A 27,659-nucleotide genomic window follows, 5' to 3' on the forward strand; every position below is an offset into this window, starting at 1 on the left:
GTTAACAAAGCAGCAAAAGCGTTCGGGAGAGGTGTGCCACGAGGTGTTTCCATGGACGTGCTGTTAGGGTTGAAAGTTGAGGGAGGTCCCAGAGAGGAGGCCGGATGGAGTGAAAGTCGGTGTGGCCAGCCTGTGTCCACAGAACCAAATGGGAGCCCCTCCCCCACCCCAGTGGACTTTGTGGCCGCAGTGACAGAACAGGCCCAGCCAAGCCGCAGCCGCCCGCTCAGAGCCGCTGTGCTGTCTAGTTTCTCAGCAGAGACACACCTCTCCGCTCTGGAAACAGATGAAAGCTCTCTCCTCTCGACGTACCCCACCCCCTGGAAGAGCGCCCGACACCACATCTAAAGTGGAGCCCTCCCTACCGCGATCACTGAACAAAAGCGAGCTCGTCGTGGCCAACAGTGGCATTAAGTACCTCTCATGCTTTGGTCTTTGTGGGGCGGACAGAGAAAAACCTGGAGAAGAGATCCTGCAGATCAGCTCCCAGCCTGTTCCAACAGTAATGAAAGGGTCCCAAGGACTGAAGGCAATTTGGCTTTCAAGAGTCAAGGGAACACTGTGCCCCGAGCAGGAGGAGGGAACTCCCAACGCACCTTCACAGAGGACGTGCGAGGCTGGGGAAGTGAATTGACTCTCCGGCGGCTCTGAGTGGCAGCCGGTGAATGTACCTGGTCTTTACTCGTCCTTCTCCAGACGTCACAGGGAGAGGTATTAGGCATCCCTGCTTCTTTACAAATCTGCGTGGTGCCACATTGATGTGGATTTGTTGGCTCCTGCTGTGGAAAGGCCTAGTTTCTGCAGGGGATGCATTCCGGCAGCAATGCCTTAGTTACAGACAAGATAATAAATGGGGATGGAGGGAGAGGCATTTTATACATTAAAGGATGGGAGGACTCAGGTGATATTGGAAGCTGCTGGTAAATACAGTTTTATCAAGGAATGTATCAAGGTCAGAGACAGAGCAACTCAGTTATTGGAACGTGGATAAAATGAGGGATTCGTCCAGGCACCAAGCAGGCACACTGGCATGGCCAGTGGTAACCTAGGCAGGTGAAAGACCCAGTTCTTCGAGAACTGTCGCCTAGTAGATGTATTCCCTGGTGCATGGGGAAAATACCCAGAAAAGTCAACGTTATAAATATCTAAGTAAGACCTGATCAAGCGTCAAAATAAAGGAAACGCTTTATTATTTTTTTCTTGGGGGTGGAATGCTTTATTTTGGTGGCAACACTTCACCTCAACCCACCTGATTCTCCTGCTTTCAAGTCATTTCTCAAGCGTGGATCATTTCCCAACACTCTTCAGATCTTGAGATCTCACCTCATCCACCTCCCTTAAAGGAAAGTTTGGTGTGGTTTTCCACCCCCTTGTCTAAAAAACCTGCACAACATGTTTGTTTCTTTCTCTTTTCACCTCCCAGGACCCTTGCTTCCTAAGAGTTAGCAGTTAAGTGCTTGAGTCATTCCAGGAGCCTGGTGACTTGCCATTTAAGGTGTCCCGCCCAGCTCTGTCTGCTCACTTCCCTGCCACACCACCACCCCTCACCTTACCTTTAACCCAGAAAAGGACATCTTAAGCTTATCAGATACAATTAGGCATTTTCTAGTTCTGATAGCAAAGCCTGTGCACACGGGGATTCTTCCCTTCTTCGTGAAGTTAGAAATGAATACAGTTTACAACTGCAGTTAAGGGTAAAAGCTTCATGAATATTTGGGAGAAATGAAGTGATCCCCATCAGGACATGGGGTAAGGGTTCTGTGATTCAGGGCCTCTGAGGGCTAAGTGTTTTGGGGACAGTGTGATTTGAGGTTTTCCATGTTTAGAAACCGAATATGCCAGAAATTCTCCCAGCAAAAGTGTTTACTATAAGGGCACGAGAGAAGTGTACCATTAAACCTTTTAAAAGGTACAACTATAAATATTTTCCTTTAAAACACCTAAGCAGTAAGTTGAGAAAAACAAACAAATTTGGATAGAAGCAGATAGTATAGCAACCTGCCTTTGTGTATAAGACATATATGTCAGATAGAAAATGCAAATGTTTTTTGAGCAGATGCTATGTGGATGTATTATTTTTCCTTATAAAAATTAATTCTTTATGAATCAGGGACAGATAGATTATCCATATTTCTTTGGACTCCACTGCTTATTCAGTAAATCCACCAGAGAGGAAGAAGTTTAGGCAATCTATTAGAGAGGAAAGATTATTATCCATGAAAAAAATGAATGAAATTGGATTTGGAGTAAGCCGACTTGGGTTCAGTTCCTGGTTCAGCCACATATACTACTGTGTGATGTTAAAGAAGACACTCGCCATCTACTAAGCTCAATTTCTCCATCTGTAAACTGTGGATAATAACATTAGTCCTACTCAGTTCATAGAGTTATTCTGAGGTTCAAAGAGGTGATATATGTGAGGTCACTATATAAAATGTATAGTGTGACTCATTTTTAGTTATTAAGTTTTGTTTGTGATCCTGGCTAGTGTGTTGATATAATTTTTTTCTACAGTACATTTGTACTTCATCCAGGTCTATACAGTAATAACTTAATGAGATGAGACTACTCTGCAATAATTATTTAAAAATCAGATTTCCATGACATCTTTCCTCAGTAGTGCTCCAAGAACAAAGCCAAGAGACCATCTTGAAGCCTTTTTGGCCTGGGATAGGTGGTAGACCACAGAACAGAACACAGGATCCAGAGTCAGAAAGACCTGGACCAAATCCTGAGTCCACCATTTTCAGGATGAACACAGGCAAGTGACTTAACCTAAGCCTCACTTTCCTAATCCATAAAATAGGGATAATATTAATAACTACCTCATGGTTCTGTTGAAAGAATTGAATTAGACAACTGTTGAACACAGTGTCTAGCATACGTGTGCTCAATAAATGTTGGCTGCGATTAAATACTACTGCATTTGTTTTTCCATTCACAATCCCTTTGTGAAACTGGGAGAGAGTAAGCAGGTATTAAATTTATAGCTTAAGAGTTCTGTAATCTGGAGATGTTGGGGGACTTACTGGTAACTTGGTAAGACTAGAATCCGGGGCTCTTGTGCTTAGTATTACTTTCCCTTTATTTAGCAGACTCTTAGGTCAAATGCATGTATCTCAAATGCTGTCATTAAATTCTTAAAATATAATTAATTGTACTCTCATAAAACTCAATATCTGGCATTCTATCTTTAGTCTCAGCCCCTCCAATCCATTCTCTACAGATAGCAGAGAAACCTACCTACTGCGAAGCTGGCCATGCCACATCTCTCTTTAAACCAGTCAACTGTGCCCCAAATGGCTATAAAATAATATCCAAGGAACACAGAAGCAGACCTTCTGCAATCTGACCTCAGCCTAACTCTCCAGCCAAATTTACCAGCACTCTGGGTCTGGGCACTCCTTCAGTTCCCTGCTGGAACTTTCTTGACATCTTTCTAGCCGCAACCCCACTCCTGCACCCCTGCCAGGCTAGGAATTCTTTCTTTGTTCTGGGAAGAAGAGCACTAGAATATTATTTTCTGCTGCTCTCAAGAAGAAAGGGCTTGAGAATCAACCTAAACGTCCAACCGTGACAAACTGAATGCACTGAGGAACATTCAGAGGATAGACTACTATGCACCTATTAAAAATCCCACCTTTAAAAAATATTTAAGGTTAAAAGAGAATGCCATGACATATTATTAAGTGTAAAAAGTTAGGGATTGAAAAATAACCAGAAGGATAGGCACCAAAACGTTAATAATAATTATCTCTGGAAGATGTGATTGGCAGGTGACATTTATTCTTCTTTGACTCTTTTCAGTAGTTTCCAAATTTTCTATACGAGGAACAGATTGACTTCAACAGTAAAAAGTCATAAAAATCTTGAGGCAATCCAATAATGATCCCTAAACTGTAAATGGCAGCTACACCCATCTTTCTCTCTCCCAAATCTGAACCCTAATGGCAGCAATCCAATGGTTGGGTTCCTGGGCATGTAAACATGAGGAATAAGTGGTAAATTGCTTTCATAGGGGAGAGGCAAATCTAAACTCAAGAAACGAACGGCCCACTTACTGCAATCATTTCTTCTGGTAAATTCCACAAGCTTACACTTAGAGCACAGCAATCTTTCCAGGAAAAACAAAGGCAAAGTTTGTCATGCAGTGACGAAAAAGAATCACAATAAAATCTTTTTTTTTTTTTTAATTTCATGAAGATTAGCTCTTTCAGTCATGCTTCTCTTTTCATCTGATTTGCATCTGAGGATGGACTTCATAACTCTGAACATTCTCTTGGCATATCCCAACAGAAATCGAACCCCTCGGCACCACTCATTTTAGGCTTGCTAATCTGGGTTCCCCTGAGGAAACACATTTCCCTATAACTATCAGGATTTCAAATTTCACACCCTCCAAAACAGCTTGGACAGGTAAACACCCTATTAAAAACAGGCTCTGCTAACGAAAACACACAGCCTCTTAAGTGCCCTCTAGAGCAAGTGTGTGGAACAGAGGGTGGAGGCAGTCTTTTTTTTTTTTTTTTTTAATTAATTAATTAATTAATTTATTTTTGGCTGTGTTGGGTCTTCATTTCTGTGCGAGGGCTTCCTCCAGTTGCGGAGAGCGGGGGCCACTCTTCATCGCGGTGCGCGGGCCTCTCACTGCCGCGGCCTCTCCCGTTGCGGAGCACAGGCTCCAGACGCGCAGGCTCAGTAGTTGTGGCTCATGGGCCTAGTTGCTCCGCGGCATGTGGGATCTTCCCAGATCAGGGCTCGAACCCGTGTACCCTGCATTGGCAGGTGGATTCTCAACCACTGCGCCACCAGGGAAGCCCAGGAGGCAGTCTTAATGTAGCCAACTTACTGATAAACAACCCTCCTTCCCCCTTCTGGTATTTTCTCATATCACTTGATTATCTTCAATTGCTTCCTTTCAATCTTATGCCCCATAGCATATGTTAGAAAATATTACTCGATCACATGAAATAAATGTACTCGAGCTTATGAGTTTCTGACCCATTTGGAAGACTCCAGAACCTACCAACAATTCTCTTATGTGTTTATATATATATTTTTTTAATTTCATTTTTTCCCCCCTCTGCTCAGGCCCAACTGTCTTAAGCTTCTAGACTTTTAGGGAATTTCAAAATTGCAGACAGACCTAGAATTAGATTTGGGAAATGGCATCTTCTTCAGTTCCCTCCCGCCTTTAGGCTGGTTTCTGATAGATCATCCTAAACAGTGGTGCACTAGGTCTCACTTTACTTGGAAGAAGAAGTTGGGACGCTTGTATGGCAAGGGCCTTCTTTGTCTCCTTGAAGTCTCTTTTTATCCAGCTGGCCTCAAGTTCATAACAACCTGCTTACCTGCTCATTCCACATCTCTTTGCCCATGGCCCCTCTCCAAAGTACCTGCTCAAAGGTAGCCAGAATGCATGTTTCTGCTGGTAAGGGTCTCCACTGTATCTCTTTGCTGTAGGGTAACCTCTTGTTTTTAGACTTTTAAACAAAGCCAAATCAAAACAATAAGCTCCAAGAGCTCGTTTTAGGTTTGATGGCCCTGTCTGGAAGCTGCAACAACAGCACCATCAAACTGTCACTGTTCTATAGCACTTGCCCCCAAATGCCATCCAGGTCTGCACCTGTGAAACCGGGATGGGCATTGTGAGTCACTCTGCCTGCCACCACATAAAAAGCTAATTTCGCATTCAGAATGTATGTTTTTTTTCAATACCAATAGCAACAAGAGTGTGCCAAAAAATTTCCCCTGAAGCTCTATTCTGTTTTTTAAACTACAGAACATTCTTTCATAGTTTGACAGTTAAAATGCCGCAGTTAATGTAATAAACAGAGAATTTTTCTAAGTAGCCTGTCAAAACAAGTGACACGTTTTTTTTTTTGCTAGTGAGTCTCAGATTCAGAACAATAGGAAGTACCTTTCAAAGCAACATCTTCATTATACAATCAAATTCTCAAAGTAATCTTCTCATCAAAGAATATTGTGTTATTTCTTTCTCAGTAATTATCAGAGTTCTGCAACCTCTCTGGCAGTGGTGACTATTATAAAATGCAGCTGTGCTGAGTTACTATATTGGGGGGTCTTGCCCCGGTCAATATGGAACCAATGCATCTCATGCCTCCACACTTCTTAATGACTTGGCAGTCTAGGCAGTAAAAAGTCAACGTTTACAGAACCTGTGAACATGCCCTCAAGTTCCCAGGAGCAAAGTGCTCGGCTGCTCTCTTCAAGGACAGCAGTGATACCGTCAATTCTTGATCAACTCAGCTTATTTTCTTTCCACTTAAATAAAGTAGAAGCTCCAAAGGTTATTATCAGATCAAAAAAATGGTGTGTGTGTGTGTGTGTGTATAGTTTGAAAGTCTGTCTCATTAAATTAGATTCCTTCTTTTTCACTTTTCCATTTCTTAGGGGCTGTCATTCCAATAGAAAGGAAATTTAAGAGTACCAAGTCAAAAGAACTACCAGCCCAATTCCAACATTTGCGGTTTCATAAAACCTGAAAAGATGGGAAAATCCCAAGGGCGCCCAAAATGATATACCTTCAGATACTGGTGAAACCTGTACTTTAGCAGCCAGTGATAGGCTAAAAAAGTCCAAACTTTGGAATGTAATTTTCTCTGAAGAATCTCTGGGCTGCCAAGGATCATGCGATTCAATGCTGTATGGAAGAAAAAAGAAGCACAAGTACAGGCTCCTATTTCTAAGGGTAACTCATGAACCCAGCTCTCAGGCTCTTGTGAGGGTGAATCAAACAATTAGCACAAATAGCCCTTGCGTGGTGCTTTGCACACAACCAGCACTCAATATATGTTTGTTGCATCTGAATCTAATTTGGGAGTGCCTATCCCATTGGATTATAAACTCTCCAAAGGCAGGAACCATTTTGCTACTTTTTAAAAACATCTTTGGTAGATGCTTAAAAATATTTGTGCATTGAATGGCATTTCTGTCTCCCTTGAAGCAAGGGAGAGCTGAGGGAACATCAGAGCTGGGGCTATATGTTCATTTATTCATTCATTCACTAAGCAAAGGCTTACTGATGGTCAACTTGGTGTAAGGCACAGAGCTAGGGATATGGCCTTTTCTAACTTCCACAACAAGTTCAATTTCCCTCTCCATATTACATTCTATCAACATACACTACATTTTCCTTTGTAGCATGTAATGCAGTGGTGATTAAATGATTACTTGCATAACTAGTTGCTTATGGTCTGTCTTCTGTCCTAGACAGAAAGCTCCAGGAAGGAGGTGCAACCCTCTAGTTCAATGCTGTAGCCTTTGCAACTAACATAGTATCTAGGACAAAATAGATGTTCAATAAATATTGGTTAAATGACTAAACGAATGAATGAATGAAGTAAAATGAGCTATGTCTTTGCCTTTAAGAAACTCACAGTTTCCAATAATGTTTCTCAACAGGGGCATTCTTTTCAGGGCAGCTTATTTTGGAGGGTTCTAGGTACTGGTGTGTGTTCAACATCCCTAGGTCCTACCCAGCAAAGGCCAGCAGTGTGGCAACCAAAACCCCCTCCCACACTTCCTGACGCCCCTAGGGGCTGTCCCCATCTGATTCAGAACCACTGTGTGATGTGGGCTTGAATGAAGATGGCAGCAAGAAGAGCAAGAAGGGATGGAGCCAGCAAATGATGAGGAGGTAAACGAAGGACAATGAGACATGGGGCTGTGGGAAAGAGAGAGGGGAAGCAGTTTGCCAGGAAGGAGAACACGGCTTAGAGTGGGGGCCTTCATCTGAGTTCCCCAAGCCCTGGGGATTCTCCCGTGGCTCCCCAACCCCTGTGGACCTTCAGGGCAGAGAAAACACAAATTACTGGGCAGTTTTCTTGACTACAATGCATGATGAGGTCAGTGAAGCTCTGGCTTTTCTGTTTGATATTTTGGATTTTCCAGCAACATTTTTGTTTGAAGAAAGGGTTTTGAGGCTAAAGGAGCTAAAAACCATGGCTCCGGAGTTAAGGATAACGATGCTATCTGGGTGGAGGGAAGGCCTCTGAAACACATGGTGCAGGACATTAAGACCCAAGAGGAAGTTGTGACAAAGGGGTCATGGTGTGACAAAAAATGAGCTATGCTGAAGAGCCTTTTTGCAGTACAGAGTAAGGGCAAGGGAAAGGGGGAGAATCCTGGGGAAAGGGAAGGAAGGTGCAGTGAGAGGCTGCTGTGAGTTGGTGTGCGGGGCCCACATCGGGAAGCTGGTCTGAGGGACACCTCGCTCTTGGAAAGCGCCCAGGGGACACGCGAGACGGGTAAAGTCTTGTCGAGCCCAGCTGATGAATGGAGGTCGGCCAAGCCAGTGACTCAGAGTCGACACCCACAGCTGGCGCGCACCGGTTGCCGGGTGGAGAGGGAATTCACTTCCAGCAGAAAAACATAAGCCCTGTGTGCAGTGGTTTCAGATCCAGAGGCCAAGTCACCCCTCATTGAAAAGGTTTCCCTGAGGTTGGGACTGAGGCATACCCTTCTTCATATGCCCTGTGGCAATTAGCTGAGTGCCCTGAACAGATGGGAGGCTCAATACAGTCTTTCTGGATTGATCTGATAAAACTCTTCGGAGTCCTCAACTTTAGCTGATGGTCAGGTGGGTTTCCACTGATCTGGAACGGAGGGAGCACCTCACTGGCTGACTGGAGGCCTTGAAGAGTTTAATGGAGCAGTGGCGTTCTCTTAAGAATGTGTCGTTAAGATAAAAACTCTAATTCGAAAAGATACATCCACCCCTATGTTCACTGCAGCACTATTCACAATAGCCAAGACATGGAAACAACCTAAATGTCCATCAACAGATAAATGGATAAAGAAGATGTGGCATATATATACATATATATATATACACATACATACATACATACATACACACACACACATACACATACACACGGATAAAGAAGATGTGGTATATATATATATATACACATACACATACACACACACACACAATGGAATATCACTCAGGTATAAAAAAGAATGAAATAATGCCATTTGCAGCAACATGGATGGACCTAGAGTATATCATACTAAGTGAAGTAACTCAGAGAAAGACAAATATTATATAGTATCATTTATATGTGGAATCTAAAAAGTAATACAAGTGAATCTATATATAAAACAGAAAGACTCAGACATAGAAAACAAACTTATGGTTACCAAAGGGGAAAGGGAGGGGGGAGATAAATTAGGACTATGGGATTAATAGATACAAACTACTATACATAAAACAGATAAACAGCAAGGATTAACTGTATAGCATAGGGAACTGTATTCAATATCTTACAATAACCTATAGTGGAAAATAATCTGAAAAAAATATAAAACTGAATCACTTCATTGTACACCAGAAACTAACACAATACTGTAAATCAACTGTACTTCAATTAAAAAAAAAATAAAAAAAGAACGTGTCTTTAAGCTAAGGAGTAGAAGCCTCCGCATGGGGTGAAAGAGTGTGCTGAATGAATGAATGAATGAAAGCAGGCATACAAGCTCAGGTATGAGGTCTAATGGTTCTGACGACCTCTGTCCTATTGCATCAGGAAGAAAGGGGCTTCCACAGTCTGGCACAGAAGCAGAGCAGTTTGTTTGTCAGGGACCAGAGGTCATTTAATACGTGGACCCAGTTTTGACATCCTGAGCCAACTGTGAAAAATCTCTATAGTTTTAACTCATGCAAAAGGGAACTGGAACGATCTGGCTCAAACATAGAATAAAACAACAAGAGGCAAACATATCTGTCACTCCTTCGGCATCTCTCCTTTGGCCCTGGGGGAAGGAAGGCCACGTCTTTTGAAGTCAGCCTTGCTTTCCTCCGCCCAGGTGCGCACCTTTGCACGGGTGACCTGCAGGGGGCGCCACACGCCCTCACTCACGGTTTGCGGAGGATCATCCTCATGTGGGCGTCGGGGCCCATCTGCGACAGCAGCAGCATGGTGTCTTGCAGCTCCTCATCACACTCCTTTTTCTCCTCCTCTGTAGGCAAAGGCGCATCCTCGTGCTCATCATCCAGAAATCGATAAAATAAATATTTATCTTGGAAATGATGCTCTTGGTCCACTATGGGAAACATGGAGGCAAGCGTCAGCTGCTGCACCTCTGCCTCACAGGCCCGTTTACCAGAAACGAAAGGATGGTGTCGGGCAAGTGAGCCAAGTGGCAGCAAAGTGGTGAGACACCTCACCCGTCTCCCTTGGCCTCACCCAGGGCGGTGCAGCTGTGGGACGCGACCTCTGGGCTGCAGTCATGCACCTCACAGCCCTCTCTGACCCGCCCATCTCCTGAGCTGCCCTGGGACTCTCTTATGAGAACCTGCCAACTTTCCTGACATGAGCACTCTGACCGGCAGAAATTGCCTTGGTGACATTTTCTAGCATGTGGGTTGTATGTCCTAAACCGGAAAATAACCACCTGCCAGATCATGCTCTATAATGTTTGTTTGGTTTTTTTTTCAAAGTACAGACTTAGCAAAAAACAAAAAACAAAACAAAACAAAAAAACCAACTTCGTCAGGAATCAGAATTGATGTTTTTCTTTCTATATGTACTGTTTAGAAACATGTCTGTCTGCAGTTAAAAAATTAAAATAAAATTGTCTGAACAAAGCTGACAAGACCAAGCATCTAGGTCATATACGCCTAGGATCTTATGGTAATTTCCTTCCAGTTCAAGTTTTAAAGAATTTTTTTTTTCTTATTCCCTTTAAACAAGAAGATTTAGATCTCAGTAGGACAAAGTCATAAACTTGGCTTAGAATCCCTCATCTATGTGTCTGAAAGCTCTTAAGCCCCTTTTCAGGAGGGAGCACCAATGCTATCCAAAGATGAGGAGGAGTGGTAGGACCCTTGCTGCTCAAGATATGATCCCTGGAACTGCAGCATCTGCGTCATCTGGGAGCTTTTGGAAATGCAGACTCTCTGGACCCGTCCCAGCCCTGCTGAATCAGAATCCGCATTTTAACAAGAGTTCCAGGTGATTTGTATGCACAGTAAAGTCTGTGAAACACTGGCAAGAGCATCATTAGATTCCCAGGTATTTAAAAATTAAAGGAATGATTTTAATAGTTTGTCAGTTTGGAAAAGTGATCTTTAAACACATGGCATGAGGAGTTCAATCACAGCTCCACTCCAGTCCTGAATGGCTACTCTGCTCAGTTATAGCCCCTGTGGATATCAGGGGCTACGCCACAGAGCACAATCCTGATATTACGTGTGGGTACAAAAATTGGCTCTCCCAGAAAACTCAGCTTCTGAATTCAGTACTCTCTTTCACGTCATCAGCCCGGCCACACACTTTGCTGCTCTTCCGTCGGCCCCTGCATCAGGACCGCTATGCAATGCTCAGAGTATAATCATGCTATCGATGAACCGTGAATGCAAACTAATAAACATAATTGGAACTGATGCACTCGGGTTTCAATTTCATTTTCCCTTCATCCGCTTTCCCAAGTTAGGAGGGTACAATGGTGGAACACTGCAATCAACGGCATCCACTTGCTGCATTTGTATTGCTGAATGAAGATGCCAGCTCTGCGGGTCCCTAAAGGGATCATGATTCTTTCTGGCCCATGTGGGAGTTCAGCCACAACGTACCTAGGGAAGTGCACTTCCTCGCATTTCTTGAGGGTTTTCCAGGGACCGTGGCTCATCTTACCGTGGTTGAGAACACCGTCTTCTACCAGGACTTGCCACATGCCAACAGCTTGGACTCGGGAGTGAACACACGGGGTCTGCTGCAGCATCCAATCCACCAGCTCGGTCCCCACGCAGCACTGTCTAAGGGGCGGCAGGACACAGAGGAGGGGAAGTCACCCCCTTGCAGATGAAGGACGGGAGATGGCTTCTGAGAGGAGACCCTCCCCCAGGGCTCCATGCTCTTCCACCCTAAGAGGTCTCGTGGCAAACAAAGCACTGCATGATGTGGCCTCAGGTCCTCAAACTTTTGTACAAACCAATAAAACCACTCAACTCACGAGAGAACCTTCTAGGCGAGGCTGGCTAAACGGAAGAGCATTACAGGCGGCAGCCCCAGGGGAGACTAAAGGGCAGCTAGACAGGGAGCATGATCTGGCAAGCGAATCCCAGGGCCAGAAACTCTTGAGCCGGTCCCAGAAAAATCTGGGTGTAAAATGAAGGCAAAGCCTAATTCTGACTTCCTTCACCGGAGCCTTTTGAGGAATGAGTTAAGGTTTGTGAGGCCCTAGGAGGTGCTCCGTGAAAGGCTATGTGTAAATGCAAAATTATATAGCACTTTCTATTTTCAAGTAATACTATTGAGCTTCCTCAGAGGGCTGCTGGGAGAAACAAGCAATTAGCGATGCAAGTCCCTGAAAAAAGTTTGATGCACTTCGACACAGCCTGTCATCTGAAGAGCTCCAAATCCTTTCTGTACAGGCACATGTGCATCCCTATGTTGCCCCTCTGTGGTAAGCTGGTCAGGATGGGCAGACTACGTGCATTAGTTAGGAAACATATAACTACACACACATATTAGGAAACCTTCAGTGGGGAGAGAGGTGTTCGTGGCATGACTGTTCAACGGAGGAAATGGGATCTTGAAGTACGAGGGAGGAATCCCAAGGGACAGGAATAAGCAGGGAGTTTCAGAGCAGCTGGCTGCCTGCAGCTGGGTCTGAGTCACTGGTGACCTCCCCTCCTGTGCTGAGGATGCCACCACCTCCGGGGCACTAAGACTCGTTCCAGCCCAGGGAGCTCCTCTCTAGTTTGAACTGGAGGAGATTCCCAGTGCTGGTCCACTTTAGGAAGAGCTTAGCCTGGGAGAAGTCATGAGATCCAGCACCAGGTCTACTACTTATTAGCTGTGTGACTCTGGCCATATCGTTTCAAATCTCTGGTTCTTAGTTTTTTCATCTGTAAAAGAAAAGAGGAGGAAAAGATGGCTTCAAAGGCCGTGTCCAGTCCTAAGACTCCAGGAACTCTGAAATCTATCAGAACTCCTGGGATGTCCTGATGCGGGTCTGACCCAAGAATACAGCACCAGGAGGACGTCCTGAGAAGGCTGTTGGATTTCTAGGACTACTCCGATTACAGTCCATACCCACACTTTACAGCTTCAATGGGCAAAGAGGCACCTAGTTACTATTCATTGTGAACCAGACGTATGATCTGTCGTGTTCCTCATCTAATCTGAGAATTCATTAATGGGAAAAGTCATGTACAAGTATAAAAAAAATCAATTTCATGTGGCTTTTAATTCAATTATTACTTTTACTAAAAAGAGCATATGGTGTTGAGATGATCCCAGAGCCTCTCGGCCCTGGGACAGGGTGTAAGAGTCTTGCAGTCAGAACACAGAACAAAGACACATAGCTGTGCCACTTGTGGCTGGTGGAATCACCGGGTTTCCTCTCTATTAATGATCTTTAGCTATTTTAAAATCGACAGCTGATCTCTAGTGTGGTGATCACTGGGGCTGACGCTGTATCTGGGGAGACTTCAAACCCTTTGCACTGCAGTCATGATAGAAGTGGCGGCAGGTGAAAACAGGAGGGAGGGAGAGGATGGAACTGGAAACAAGATCTGGGACCAGGCACTCAAAATGTCCTGCAGGAAAAAGAAATCATGCCTCTGGCTTCCGGTTGCGTCCATGGGTCATTATCAACAGATCATTAATTTGTGTCATAGGGTGTGGAATAGACATAACACCTATATTTCAGGGGGTTAAAATCTTAGGACTATGAAGCAAGAAAGAGATTATGGTTTCTGACTTCTAATTTCCATTATTTGTCACCAAAGATGACATCTTTACTGGAATTTCCCAAACGCAAGTCAACACTTGGGAAAGCATAATCACATCTTAAATTAAGGGAATATAAATTTAAAAAGAAAGAGGTCTTTTAGCTGTATGAGATTTTTGAGATCCACTTAATGAGTTAAAGAGTTTGAACTCTCTCTCTGAGGACATGGACACATGAGTTTAACCTTGACTTCCCTCAAAATTGTAACAGTGTGTAGGAACTACAGATGCCAAAAAAAGAATGAACTTCCAGAGTTGAAGGAAAAGGCTTCCAAATGTAATCAACCAAAATGGTAGCTGGTAAATATCCACATTAAAAGGGCAAGAGGAGCAATCTGTCTTAAGAGAGGGAACATGCCCTGAAAGGAGCATGCTTCGGATTAAAGTCTTTCTCAAATTCCATCTCATTTCCAGAATTCTATCAAGAAGAGGCCAATCTAAATGTAACAAACTGCCAGTTTTGGTCTTATAAACATATTCATGACAAATGCAAGCAGAAGAGTGTTAGTTTGCAGGAAGTGCCGAAAAAGTGATCCAAAGAGAAAGAATTTGCAATGTGTTTCCATCTCTGTCCTTGGGAAAGAGACTGGATTTGAGGTACATATACTGGAAGGTTTGCTCTAGAGTAAACCGGGTATAATTTTACAGGTACTATCATGGTTGACGGTCACTAGAAAGATATATATATATATATGTATCCTTTGTGGTCACTTTAAAATTTGTATTCTAGCTTTTCACTGTGTCTTATGAATTTGGTTCATGTGAATCAAATGGGTTTTGACTCATGCTAAGTCTGATGGGTTCTGAGGTCATGTCTAAATGAGGCTAAATGAGAGTCCGACTGATTGCTGAAAGAGGGTTGTGAGTCTGAACCGTGGGCGCAGGGAGAGGGAGTGAAGGCTTTTGTGACATAGACAGGACGTTCTAGTTCCTAAACCGCTGCTGAGTTGATAAAATCAAAAGTTAAAGGTTAGACATGAATCCTTCATTTACCCACCATGGTTCAGTCATTCCAGAAGGTCAACTAAATCATACAGCCCCTGTCTTTATCATTTCTTAACTCCAGTGGCAGCTATAATGAGTCTTTATTCTATATGATTATAGATGTGAAACAGAGTTGCATATCTTACTATATGCATACTAGAATGAAATCCTACATTAGAAAGTAAATTATGTAAAGGGCATTTTACATTTTTTTCACGCCTGTATCCTTAGGGTTTGGAACACAATAATGCCTGGTGCCCAGTAGGTGCTTAATAAATGTGTGGAATGAATGAATGACAGAATGAATGAATGAAACTTGTAAATCAACCAACCTTGGTTTAAATCCTGGCACTGCCATTCACTAGATTCGTGACTTGGTCAAGGAAAACTATTTAATCTCTTCTGAGCCTCAGTTTTATCATCTGAAAAATGGCCACACACCTACCTCGCAGGTTGTGATGAGGATGAAATGAGATAATATATATAAAGTGGCCTGGTACAGGGCTTCAAGTACAAATGAACACTTAGTAAATGTTAGTTGAATCTCATCTAAATCTAGTAGTTTTCCTAAAATACACTTTAGCAAACAGAATTACAAAAGTTTTCTATGTTCATCACAGTTAAACCAATGTCTAAGCAAATGAGTTTAGGAGTAACTCCTGGGAATATGAAGGCTAATTAGAGTTAGGTGGGGATCCAAGACAAGCTTAACTTCCAGAACCTGGAGGATTATAAAACATGCTGCCCATGGATGGAAAACAGGGAAACACAAGTTTATTCTAACTTCACTAATCACGAATCTGAGGCGGCCATACCCTTTAGAATTATTGCACATACCTGTATGTCTTTAGGTGGTATTTTCTATCTCTTATCATGTGAGGTGCTCGAAAGAGAATGGCATTTCGTAATATTTTTCCAGCCCTGAGGATCTTCTCTGAAGGAACCTGAATTTTAATCAGATGGGAGGAGGGGAAGAGAAAGGAGAGTTTATAGATGGAAAACAAACCAGATGCATCACTAAATCACTTTCCAATCTGACTCTGCACTTGAAAAATACAATTCACTCATACATTTGCATTGTTCACTTGTGTGACATGTCGCTGTTCTATACTGAGAACTGAGACACACCGATATGTATTGTTTCTAGAAACTGTATCCACAGTTTCCTGATGTGATGCTTTGACACATGGACCACTTCCAGTAGTTACTTAAGAAGTTAGCTCTGCTGGCTCATCAACCCACCTACATCCCATTACCTTGGTAATGGTGTTAGCAGGACGAAGAGGAACGTGAGGTTCAATGAGAGGTGTCTGAAAAATAAAATGTTAAAGCAAAAGAAAATTAAACAAAAAGTTCACTAAAGAAAATTATGGGTTGGGGAATAACAAGAAACATCTACTTTTATAAAACTCAAAATAGAATTAAAAAAACAAGAGAGAAAATCTGCCTAAAGAACTTGAATGCACAGGCATTCAAAGGGCAAAATTAAGACCATTCGATTTGCCAAAATTTGAACACAAATTATTAAAAATGAAAAAAAACAAACAGGAATGATTAGATGTTTGCAGGCTTAATGAGAAGGGAATCAATATCTACTCACAGCATAACAAACATCAGGGCAGAGGAAAAAACAAAAGAAGATAAACATGAATAGAGATTAAAATGACCTATCTCAGGGGATAGGGATAAAGGACTGATTTAGAATGGAAATGAGCGACTTCATCCTCTCTCATGTAGTTAAGATTCTTTTCCTGCAATTTGTATTGTTAGAAAGTTTTAATTTTTAAATGATGCTTCTTTGTGGTTTTACATACTCAAGTTCCTCGAATGCACTGGGGCAGCTAGTGTACCATCTCTTTCATCTGCAAAGTGGTGTACAAAGTTTTCAGGATTCTGTGACTATCAGAACAGCTCTAGGATCTAGATAAAGCCCCTAGCACTATTCACATTCTTCAGATGAAGGTGCTGAATTGGAATCCCAGGGAAATGACTTGCTACACAGCTACACAGCTGAGTCCCCTAGTCCTACTGAAACCCCTTCACTCTATTTTTCTGAAATATCTGGTAATGGCAAAGATACATTCTGTCAAAGGTGGTGATAGAACCATCAACACAACGCTGTTTATGCCACTTCCAGAAGGTAAGTAGTAGATTTACCTATGAGATTGCAGTGGGCAGAATAACGACCCCCAAAGATGTCCATCTTCTTATCCCCAGAACCTAGGAATACTTTAGATTACATGGCAAAAGGGACTCTGCAGATGTGATTAAGTTAAGGATCAAAATAAGCGGATTATTCTGATGTTTCTAGGTGGCTCCAATGTAATTGTAATTGTAGGGTCCTTAAAAGATGGAAGAGGGAGGCAGAAGAGTTAGAACCAGAGAGCTAACAGTGGGAGTAGGACTCAGCCTGATTTTGCTGGCTTTGATGGTGGAGGAAGCCAAGAGCCAAGGAATGAGGGCAGCCTCTGGAAGATGGAAAAGGCAGAACAATACATGATTTCCCCCTGGAGCCTTCAGAAGGAACGGGCCTGCTGATACCTTGATTTTAGCCCAGTGAGACCAACTTCAGACTTCTAAACTACAGCACTATAAGGTTATTCATTTGTGTTTCTTTAAGCTTGTGGCTTACACAATTGGTTACAGCAGCTACAGAAAACTAACACAGAGATTATTATACTTTATACTAAAAACCCATACTTTTTGCAACTAGAAGCCATTGCATTGAAAATAAATTGGTAGGTTTTTCCTTTGTCCTAATATATAATCAATAGGGAAAATAAAAAGTCAATATTAATTTTAAATACTTTAGGTACCTAAATATGAATATGCATGTATAAACATATGCCTTCCTTTTTATTAACAATAAATTTCAGATGGGTTGCTGCTTTTAATATTATAATAGAATTAAGGAAAAAAGGGAAAAGAATCCTAAGTTTTAAGAACAGCATAGATGAGACACAGATGAATTTAGAATGAAATCGCACCGAACTTAAACATTTTCATCACCTTGCTGGCATCTAGACCTTTTCTTCCTCTCAAAATCACTAGAGCACAAATGTCAAGCAATATTATAATATTTTAGCAGCATTCTGTTTACAACTAGCATAGACCAAGGAATGTCAAATCTGGTCAAATTCAATAGCAGCTTTAAATAGAGACCGACTTTGTCCTGAAGTAGCCCATGCTCTCTTATGGCAGACCTTTCATGGGAAAGGGACCGTGAACTCACAGACTCCCTGTACCACCTCCTCAAAAAAGACAGAATTCCGTGATGCCAAATCACCTGGAATCATGTTCCAAAGGGGGGAGGCCAGCATGCACCAGGGCGCTGGCAATGTGTGCAGTCAAAACAGTTGATTATTTCCAGGTTGTGAGTTCCCAGTACTCATGCACCTTGTCTCTTTACATTACACAGGTTGGTTTATATGTCTAGGACTGTGCCTGGTTATGTATCCAAATTGTAGAAGCCTCTGGCTATTCTTGAAAGTAACAGCAGAAACCCATTTCTTCTTCATGTCTTAGAAGAAGGAAGTGTAGGTATATGTGGTCTAGAGTAGATGAATGTAGGATAAGCTTCTGAGGTAACCTTTTCTTTCCTATGGAAAAAAAAAAATCTATTTTCCTTTGCAGTAGTCTTTGAGAGGCTGGCTGAGCCAGAGGTCAAGAAGATGCCGGTGCTTGAGGATTATTGATGAATGTTTATTCTTTGGTAGGCGCAATGAAACATTATTTGAAGATTGCATCTTTTTATTTGTTTCTACAAAAATGACTATATTTAAGCAAAATGCTAACAAGTGGTCCCTAGGTAGTCAATTTGGTTGAACAGTTCCCTTTTTGCTTCCTTGGGACCCTGAAAAGAAACTATTACCAAAGCAGGGGAAGCATCAGACTTCAACCAGTTCCTTTGATTTGCAACTTCTAAAGGAGCAAAACGTACACAGGTTGCCTTTTAGCGCGATAATCCCAGGACCAAGAGGCTGTTTAATCTGTTGAAAGGCAGCATTCTCAGAACCTTCCCTGGCCCAGAGATTTTAGGTTTGGAGGCAACATAATGAATAGATGCTTTGAGAGGGGGACAGTCCCTTTATTTAAATAAAACCTCCAAGGAACACATGCAGGGTGAGAGCAGGGAAAGTTTTACTTGGGGGGGAGGGGAATAAAAACTTGTCTTTGAAAGGGACTCCATCCCGTATTCAGTTAGGCAAGCTTCTATGATCTAAGAGCTACGTTGGTGCCTAGCAACCATGCGCTGTGAGGCAGAGGGCTGTGACAGGTAGGCCGGGTCCCTGGGACACAAAGTCACTGCCAATGCCTGTTCAGGGGCCCCCTTCCATAGGGAGTGTGACTCTATTGCTTTTGTATCTGCTTATTTATTTCCTTTTTGGTTTCCCTTGGCTTTCAGGTAAAGTTTTTATTTCTGAGAATTTCACTTTAGCTGAGCTTTAGTGAAATGAGGAGAGGAATTTCATTTTATAAATTTCATTCCCTCAATAGGAGAGGGAAAGAAGCAGGACGGGGTGATTAGTGAGAATCCAAACAAGAAAAGCAGCCCTAAAAGCAAGACCAAGGACTTCCTGTGTCAGGCCTTTTACACGTGTTATCTTATTTTATTATTACTCTCATATTTTATTGCGAAAACTAAGGCCAGCAACACATAGGGACTTGAGCTCACACAGCTAATGACTGCAAGAGCTGGGAAGTGAATCCAGGTCAGTCTTACTCCAGTGTCTACGCTGCAGGAACAATGACCCTTCGCACCTGCTCTTTCCTCCTACAGATATCATGGCTCACACGGTGGAAGAGTTAACATTCCATTTAATTAAAGTTCATTGAGAAAAATGCATCTAAGCCCTTCTCAGTTACCAGGTACCAGAGTTGATCTTAGGCGTTTCCAGAAATAAGTGTTCATAACATCCTACTGAGATGACACATTAGCACCATGCATCATGCTTGGTCGGAATTAACTTTTTAAAAAGCAACTTTGTGACAATAAAACATTTGGCATTGAGGGACTGCCCTTCCAGGGCTGAGACAAATATACCAGAAAGGCAGGTAGCAGTTGAAGTCCGAGCGGGAAAATGGAAAGCACTCAGTATTTCCCACGGAGGGAACTTAATGCTGGGAACTAGCTTTACAGGTGGTGCAAGAGCTGAGAAGCCAAAGAGGCGATGAGGAGGTAACCTGGATGCTAGCCAAGCAGGAAGCCCTCAGGTGGGGGGACAGAGGAAGGAGGAGGCGTTGCCAGAGCTGGAGCCAGGTGTCCACGTGGGAGCTGGAACCCCGGAGGGCCTCCTGGTCCTAGAGGTCCAGCCGCTGCTGGAGATGCTGCCACCCTCCCACCGCTGAGGGGAGCTGGAGACCCTCCCGCATCCCATCCCTCTCCAACCATAAACCAGAGGAATAAGGAAAAGAATTTCATTTTATAAATGATTAAACAGAAGAGGGAAAGAAGGAGCTTGGTGACTGACATTGGTGAGAAGATGGATCAAAGCAAGAAAACCAACCCTAAAGGCAAAACCAAGGCCCTGCGGAGGTCGGCTTCCTTGTGATGCACAGCAGAGCACAGGGAGGGCAAAGTACTGCTCAGAGGACAAACAGCCCAGGACCCTCCACAGAGGGTGTTTGCTGTGCCCACGGAGTGGGCACAGGGTTGCTCCGTGTTCCACCCCAGCCCTCTCAGCCTCTCCTATTCCATATCGCGCCAGCCACACTCCCTGTTGGGCTACAGGTAAGGAAGGTGGGCAGTGGGTAGCATAGAGTGGGCCTTCATTAATGCTTCCTGGGCTTGGTTCCTAGGGCTGCCCTATGTTTTGATCTATAGCCAGAAAACGCATAGCACAAATGAGCCCTAGCAGAAACAGACCCCCTCTCTGATTAAATGTCATACCTTTCAACACATCAACCGTGTGTTGAGGACAAAAATTCTTCCTCCCTACCTGGGCATGAAAGAATCCGAATTGGGCTGTGAAAATGTGATCCTAAAAAGCTAGGCAGAGAGGACAGATAAAGGCAGAGGTATTCAGCTTTCTCTGCTTTTCTTGGCTTTCTCCCCTGAAGACTTCCCTCAGGAGTGACCGTAATTGGTTTCTGTTTGCTTCTGGAGAGGGGATGCATTCTATTGCTTTTTATTATGCTTATATTACTACTGAAAAGGAGAAACAGTAAGGGAAAATATTCCTTTTGGCACCAGAGCCAATTCAGAAATACTAATCAGGTGATGAAAAATATGAGTTTAGTCTCTATTACAACATCCACAATAACTCCCCAGTAGATCATTATGAGGTATAAGGCTCTGTAATAGGCCTCGTGAAAAACCATATTCAGTCCCTTCTGAAAGGGGGTAATTCTTTTTACTTAAGTATTTGTTCATAGAAGCCTTTTGCAAGGCACAGCATTTTAAGCCAAGAGATAAGAATAACAAGGTAGATTGGGACACAAAGCTCATGGCAGAACTCTGGCAACCCAGCATAATAAAACATCATCTAAGCCCACGTCCAATTCAAGTATTTAATGAAGGTGTATTATGTGCAGAGCAATGTGCTAGGCTAAAGTACAGACTCTGATAAAGAACCTGGTCTAAATGAGCTCTTGATCTTTTGGGGAAAGTAGAACTTCCATGGATTAAACAATTAGTGAGAATCTGGATCAATGAATAAATGCAACAATATTCTGGATTTCAAATTCCCCTTTTCTCAGTTCAGGTGAGAAAATCTTTAGGAAGTGGGAAGAATATTTAATGTTTTTAGTGAAAATGATACACTTTTAGGAGTTACATTCCCTTGTTTTGGCATTTTGGAATAATACAACTAAGGTCTTAGAAATGTGTGTCTCATTTTTGTAATAATTATCATCAGTATTGTCATTCTTTGGTTGACCAAATGAAATTAAAAGTAGGAACTAAATCAGACTCATACAGATTTCACCACTCTGAAATAACTATGTAAGTTTTCCCATTTGTTAACTAATGGAAAAATTCATCTCTAGACCTCTTTGGCTTCCATCGATAGGCTTTTTAAAGTTTCTCCTAGTTTAAAATTGACGTGTAGATTTCCAGTTTCAGCTTCAACCTGTCAAAGTGGTCATTCCTGCTGTTACAAGAAAAAGCTGAACAAAGTGAAAATAATGACTTCTCTCAGGTTCATCAAAGAACTGAGTATGTCAAGAAAACTGCCACCCCGAAATCTGGCGAAATGGGGGAATCCAGTCACAGCTGACATTTGCCTACCTGGAGTGGAAGCCACAAACAGGTAGGAACGCTTAAATGGTGTTTAATTAATTAAACCAGGAGGCCATTAGACCGAGGTGGCGCTAATGCCTGGTGGTCCGTGTAAGCAAACCAAAATCTAAGCCTGCAACTGCCTCAAGGTTCCAAGATTGAAACCCAAGGACAACCAATCACAGCCAGCTAGGCTTTATGCTACTGCCAATCAATAGTTTCCTAACTTTGCCTTCACCTTTTCTCTATAAAATTACCTCCCTGAGCTCCCATTGGTGGAGTGCTCCTAAGCACTTCTGGTTTTGTGCTGCCAGATTCGAATCAACTTTTGCTCAAATAAACTATTAACATTTTTAATATGCCTCAACAATGGTCATTTTGATGATCTGCTGGAGGCTGAATGTGGAGTAACCTGGGAGTGAGAAACTCCTGGGGGAGATAGTCTTAGGTGGGCACCCACAATTTTGTGGGCTTTACCCCTTGGAATTCCTCCAAATTCTCATGGTGAAGAGCCAAAAATTATCTCCTTGTGGCTCTGGCAGGGGGAGGGGAAGAATGAGCATTATGATATAGACCCAGAGCATTCTCCGTAGCAAAGGCGTACTCTCCAGGGAAAAGACTTTACGAGAGTCTTATCCCACCTGGGGGAAGTGCATTTCTCTGACTCTAGTCTCCTCCGGTCTTCCTGTCTCACCTAAAGAAGGAAAAAGCACTAAGAAACAGTGGTGAAAGTCCCATGGCAGGGACACAGGCCCAGTAAATGACTGAGATTTAATCACAAGAGTATATTCACTTCCCTTCTCCCCTATGCCCCCCACAAATGCCAATATAAAAATAGTGGATTACAGCTGAATGAGCTGTAGATTCAGACTCTATCAAAGGAGGTGTTCTTAGGGAAGCCCAAACACAGCAGAGGAGACAAAAACAAGGACATTAGAGGAATTTGAAACCTCTGAAATCTACAGCTACAGCAAATATTAAACACAGCCCAATTCCTAGCCAGATTAACATAAAACCTCACACTAAAGGCTTCTTTATCTCAGTTCCTATTACCCAATACATTATGTCTGGTTTTCAACCAAAAATCACAAGGCATGCTAGAAGGCAAAGACAACAGAGTATGAAGAGACAAAGTAAGCATCAGAGCCAGACTCAGACATGATACAAATTTTGAAATTATCAAACAGGAAATTCAAATTAACTGTGATTAACACATTAACTATAGAGTAGTATTCCATTAATAATACTATTAAAAATGTAGACAATATGCAAAAATATATTGTGTAACAAAAGCAGAGAAACTAAGAAAGAAATGTCTTCCTTTCTTCTCCTTCCTCCATAGACCAGCAAGAGAGAAGGAAGAGCAGAAAGGGGATGGGAATGGGAGAAGGCACAACACAGCCCTCTAACAAGTGCTGGAACCACCAGCCTCAGTCTCATCAGAGATTCAACTCCACCAAAAGCTAGAAGTTTAAAAAATGGATCTAGCAAGTTATTTTGTGGATATTAACAAACTTATTCTGAAGTTTATATATAGAGGCAAAAGACCCAGAATAACCAACACAATTTTGAAGGAGAAGAATAAAGCTGGAGAACTGATGCTACTCCACTTTATGACTTACTATCAATATAAAGCTTCTGTAACCAAGACAGCGTAGTATTGACAGAAGAAGAGACAAATAGATCAACAGAACAGAACAGAGAGCCCAGAAATACACCCACATAAATACAGTCAACTGATCTTTGACAAAGGAGCAAAGAAAAACAATGGAGCAAAGACAGTCTTTTCAACAATGGTACTGGGACAACTGATGTCCACATGCAAAAAAATGAATCTAGACACAGACATTATATTCTTCACAAAAATTCACTCAAAATGGATCACAGGCTTAAACATAAAACGCAAAGCTATAAAACTCCTAGAAGATAACATAGGAGAATATCTACATGACTTTGGGTATGGCAATGACTTTTTTTTTTTTTTTGAGGTTGGGTCAGCCAATCTAGAGTGTTTGATCTATTGATTATTTTCTATATACCAGACAGATCATCCAAGGATCCTACAATGTAGGAAAGTGAGACTTAGAGTAAGTGAACGTCCAAAGCCTTAGTGCTGTGAAGAGGGGAGATAGGATTGAAGCCCAAGACTGTCTGGTCTCAGAGCTCATATCTTCCCACCATGCCCTGGGGACTCTAGGTTACCACTTTATTATGCAAGGACATAACTCAGGAACAGCCAGGTGGAAGAGATGCATAGGGCAAGCTATGTGGGAAGTGGTGAAGAGCTTCTATACCCTCTCCAGGCGTACCACTGTCCTGGAATCTCTATGTGTTCACCAACCTGGAAGCTTGGCGATGACTTTTTTAGATACAACACCAAAGGCACACAATCCATGAAATAAATAACTGATAAACGGAACTTTCATTAAAATAAAAATCTTCTGCACTGTGAAAGACAATGTCAAGAGAGTGAGAAAACAAGCCACGGACTGGGAGAAAAGATTCGCAAAAGACACAGCTAATAAAAGACTGTCATCCAAATTATACGAAGAACTCTCAAAACTGAACAAGAAAACCAAAAACCTGTTTTAAAAAGTGGGCCACAGACCTTAACACACACCTCATGAAAGAGGCTATAGAGATGGCAAATAAGCATATGAAAAGATGCTCCACACCCTCCACAACACATGTTATCAGGGAAATGTAAATTAAAACAACGAGACACCACTACCCACAGATATGAATGGCCAAAATCCCGAACACTGACAACCCCAAATGCTGACGAGTACGTGGAGCAACAGGAACACTCATTCACTTCTGGTGGGAATACAAAATGGTGCAGCCACTTTGGAAGACAGTTTGGCAGTTCCTTACAAAACTAAACATGCTCTTATCACATCTGATTTAGCTATCGTACTCTTTGGTATTCACCCAAATAAGTCGAAAGCTTATGTGCACACAAAACCCTGCACACGGATATTTATAGCAGTTTTATTCATAATTGTCAAAACTTGGAAGCAACCAAGATGTCCTTCAATAGGTGAATGGATCAATAAACTGTGGTACGTCTTTATTCGGCACAAAAGGAATTGGGTTATCAAGCCATGTAAAGACATGGAGGAACTTTAAATGCATGTTACTAAGTGAAAGAGGTCAATCTGAAAAGGCTACATACTGTATAATTCCAACTATATGACATTTTTGAAAAGGCAAAACTGTGGAAACAATAAAAAGATCAGTAGTTGGCAGGGGATGGGGGGCAGGGATGAACAGGCAGAGCACAGAGGATTTTTAGAGCAGTGAAAATACTCTGTATGATACCATAATGATGAATATATGTCATTATACATTCGTCCAAACCCATGGAATGTATAACACCAAGAGTGAACCATAATGTGAGCTATGGACTTTGGGTGATTATGATGTGTCAATGTAGGTTCATCAGTTGTAACAAATGTATCCTCTGGTGGGAAATGTTGAAAACGGTGGAGGATATGCATGTGTATGGGCAGAGGGTATATGGAAATCTCTGTGCCTTCCCTTCAATTTTGCTGTGAACCTTAAACTGCTCTAAAAAATAAAGTCTTAATTTAAAAATGGACATGACTATCCTTAGTAACTGAAATAATATTTTTTAGGGCCCAAAGTGACAAAAAATTTATGGACTAAGACTGAGTGTTGTTACGGTTGCTAAGTACCAGTGGGAAAGAAAGTAGTCAACTCAACACAGTTAAGAGTGGTTACCAGGGAGAGGGGATTATTTCATGTGTATATTTCACTGAGTTGAGACTCCTCAATCCACCCAAATAAATATACATGTTCATGTTTTTTTAAATTGTGGGAACCAAAGTCCATAGTTTAGTCTCAGGGGGAGTCTGACTATTTAGCCAGGCTTATAGAGCAGAACAAACTTAAGTGTACTAAAGGCTGTTTGGTGAGTCCATAAAACTGGAACAAAGAAGTCCCTACAAGAAAAGTGCTGCCCAGATGCTTCTGCTGACTGGTCTGGGAGTACTGTTCTCTAGCAGGTGGTTCTCCAGCAAATGGTTCAAGTTCCTCTCCAGCATCTCCTAATGCAATGCTGCAAGATGGCATGTTTTTAGAATGGTTCAAGCCCTAATCAATAAAGACTGTTTCTGATTTCTTCTAGTGGCGGGAGAGAGCCTCAGTTCGATACTAATCTTTCTTGTAATATACAGGATATTCTGAGTGTTCACTTTCTAAGAGGTGTGTCTACCTGTCTGTTAGATATGCCTAAGCCAGATATTTGCTGGCAAAAACCAAAACGCTAACTTTTTAGAGAGGCACCCATTGTTAACAGCTGGAATATTCTCTTTGAGGTCTTACACAAAGTGGTTCACTGTTTCCTTATGAATTGGCCTGATCAGGTCCAGATTTTCTTTTCATGGAAGTACCAACATATTACTATTAAATTTTCATTTCAGTAATAGGAGCTAAGAGATGCAAAACAAGTAAACCATAATATTCCGCAAAGATCACTGTTCACTGTGGCATATCTACCCTCACAACTATAATTTTCATGGAAATATAAACTCTGTGATAAATTATTAAAGCTCCTTTTCCTCCTCTGTTTACAAATCTAAGCCTTCGTCTCATCACTCACCTTTTCTTCCACTACAAGAAATTCTGTCAACAAAGTCCAGAATTATACAAACAGCTCATACAACACAACAACAAAAACTAAACAACCCAATCGAAAAATGGGAAGAAGACCTTAATAGACATTTCTCCAAAGAAGGCATTCAGATGGCCAGTAGGCACATGAAAAGATGCTCAACATCCCTAATAATCAGAGAAATAATAATTCTCAAATTATTAATTCGCAAATCAAAACTACAATGAGATACTACCTCACACAGGTCAGAACTGTCATCATCAAAAAGTCTACAAATAACAAATGCTGGAGAGGGTGTGGAGAAAAGGGAGCCCACCTACACTGTTGGTGGGAATGTAAGTTGGTGCAGCCACTATGGAAAACAGTATGAAGGTTCCTCGGAAAACTAAAAATAGAATTACCATATGATCCAGCAATCCCACGCCTGGGCATATACCTGACAAAACTATAATTCAAAAAGATACACATGCACCCCTATGTTCACAGAAGCACTATTCACAATAGCCAAAACATGGAAACAACCTAAATGCCCATCGACAGATGAATGGATAAAGAAGATGTGGGGTATATATATGTGTGTGTGTGTGTGTATATATATATATATATATATATATATATATATATATATATATATATATATATATATATACACACACACACATACACACACACACACATATACACACAATGGAATACTACTCAGCCATAAAAAGAACAAAATAATGTCATTTGCAGCAACATGTATTCAACTAGAGATTATCATACTAAGTCAGAAAGAGAAAGATGAATACCTTATAATTTATATGTGGAATCTAAAATATGGCACAAGTGAACCTATCTACAAAACAGAAACAGATTCACAGACATAGAGCACAGACTTGTGGCTGCCAAGGGGGAGGGGGAGAGGGATGGACTGGGAATTTGGGGTTGGTAGATGCAAATTACTTCATTTAGAATGGATAAACAACAAGGTCCTACTGTATAGCACAGGGAACTATATCCAATCTCCTGGGATAAACCATAATGGAAAAGAATATTAAAAAAAGAATGTATA

At 42.0% G+C, this 27,659-nt stretch overlaps 1 protein-coding gene and 1 long non-coding RNA gene across 8 annotated transcripts in view; one reads left to right on the plus strand and one right to left on the minus strand.

The window, feature by feature from the left end:
- The window catches only part of RAPGEF4 (Rap guanine nucleotide exchange factor 4), a 308,486-nt gene that overhangs the window by 70,833 nt on the left and 209,994 nt on the right, over window positions 1-27,659 (minus strand). For 6 of the 7 annotated variants that reach the window (XM_082395391.1, XM_082395389.1, XM_082395392.1 and 3 more), the window contains 4 exons: window positions 16,007-16,060; window positions 15,588-15,694; window positions 11,664-11,785; window positions 9,888-10,071 (listed from right to left, as the gene is read on the minus strand). In XM_082395391.1, coding sequence (XP_082251517.1) covers window positions 9,888-10,071; window positions 11,664-11,785; window positions 15,588-15,694; window positions 16,007-16,060 — 467 coding nt within the window. The remainder of the gene's footprint in view (window positions 1-9,887; window positions 10,072-11,663; window positions 11,786-15,587; window positions 15,695-16,006; window positions 16,061-27,659) is intronic. The other variant, XM_082395390.1, reaches the window with a different exon arrangement.
- Window positions 20,391-27,256, plus strand: LOC309630339. The gene is made up of 2 exons (XR_014245619.1): window positions 20,391-22,000; window positions 23,312-27,256. It is a non-coding gene; the product is annotated as an uncharacterized lncRNA (long non-coding RNA).

Source organism: Balaenoptera borealis (assembly GCF_965194805.1).
Source record: "Balaenoptera borealis genome assembly, chromosome: 6".
NCBI classification, from domain to species: Eukaryota; Metazoa; Chordata; class Mammalia; order Artiodactyla; family Balaenopteridae; genus Balaenoptera; species Balaenoptera borealis.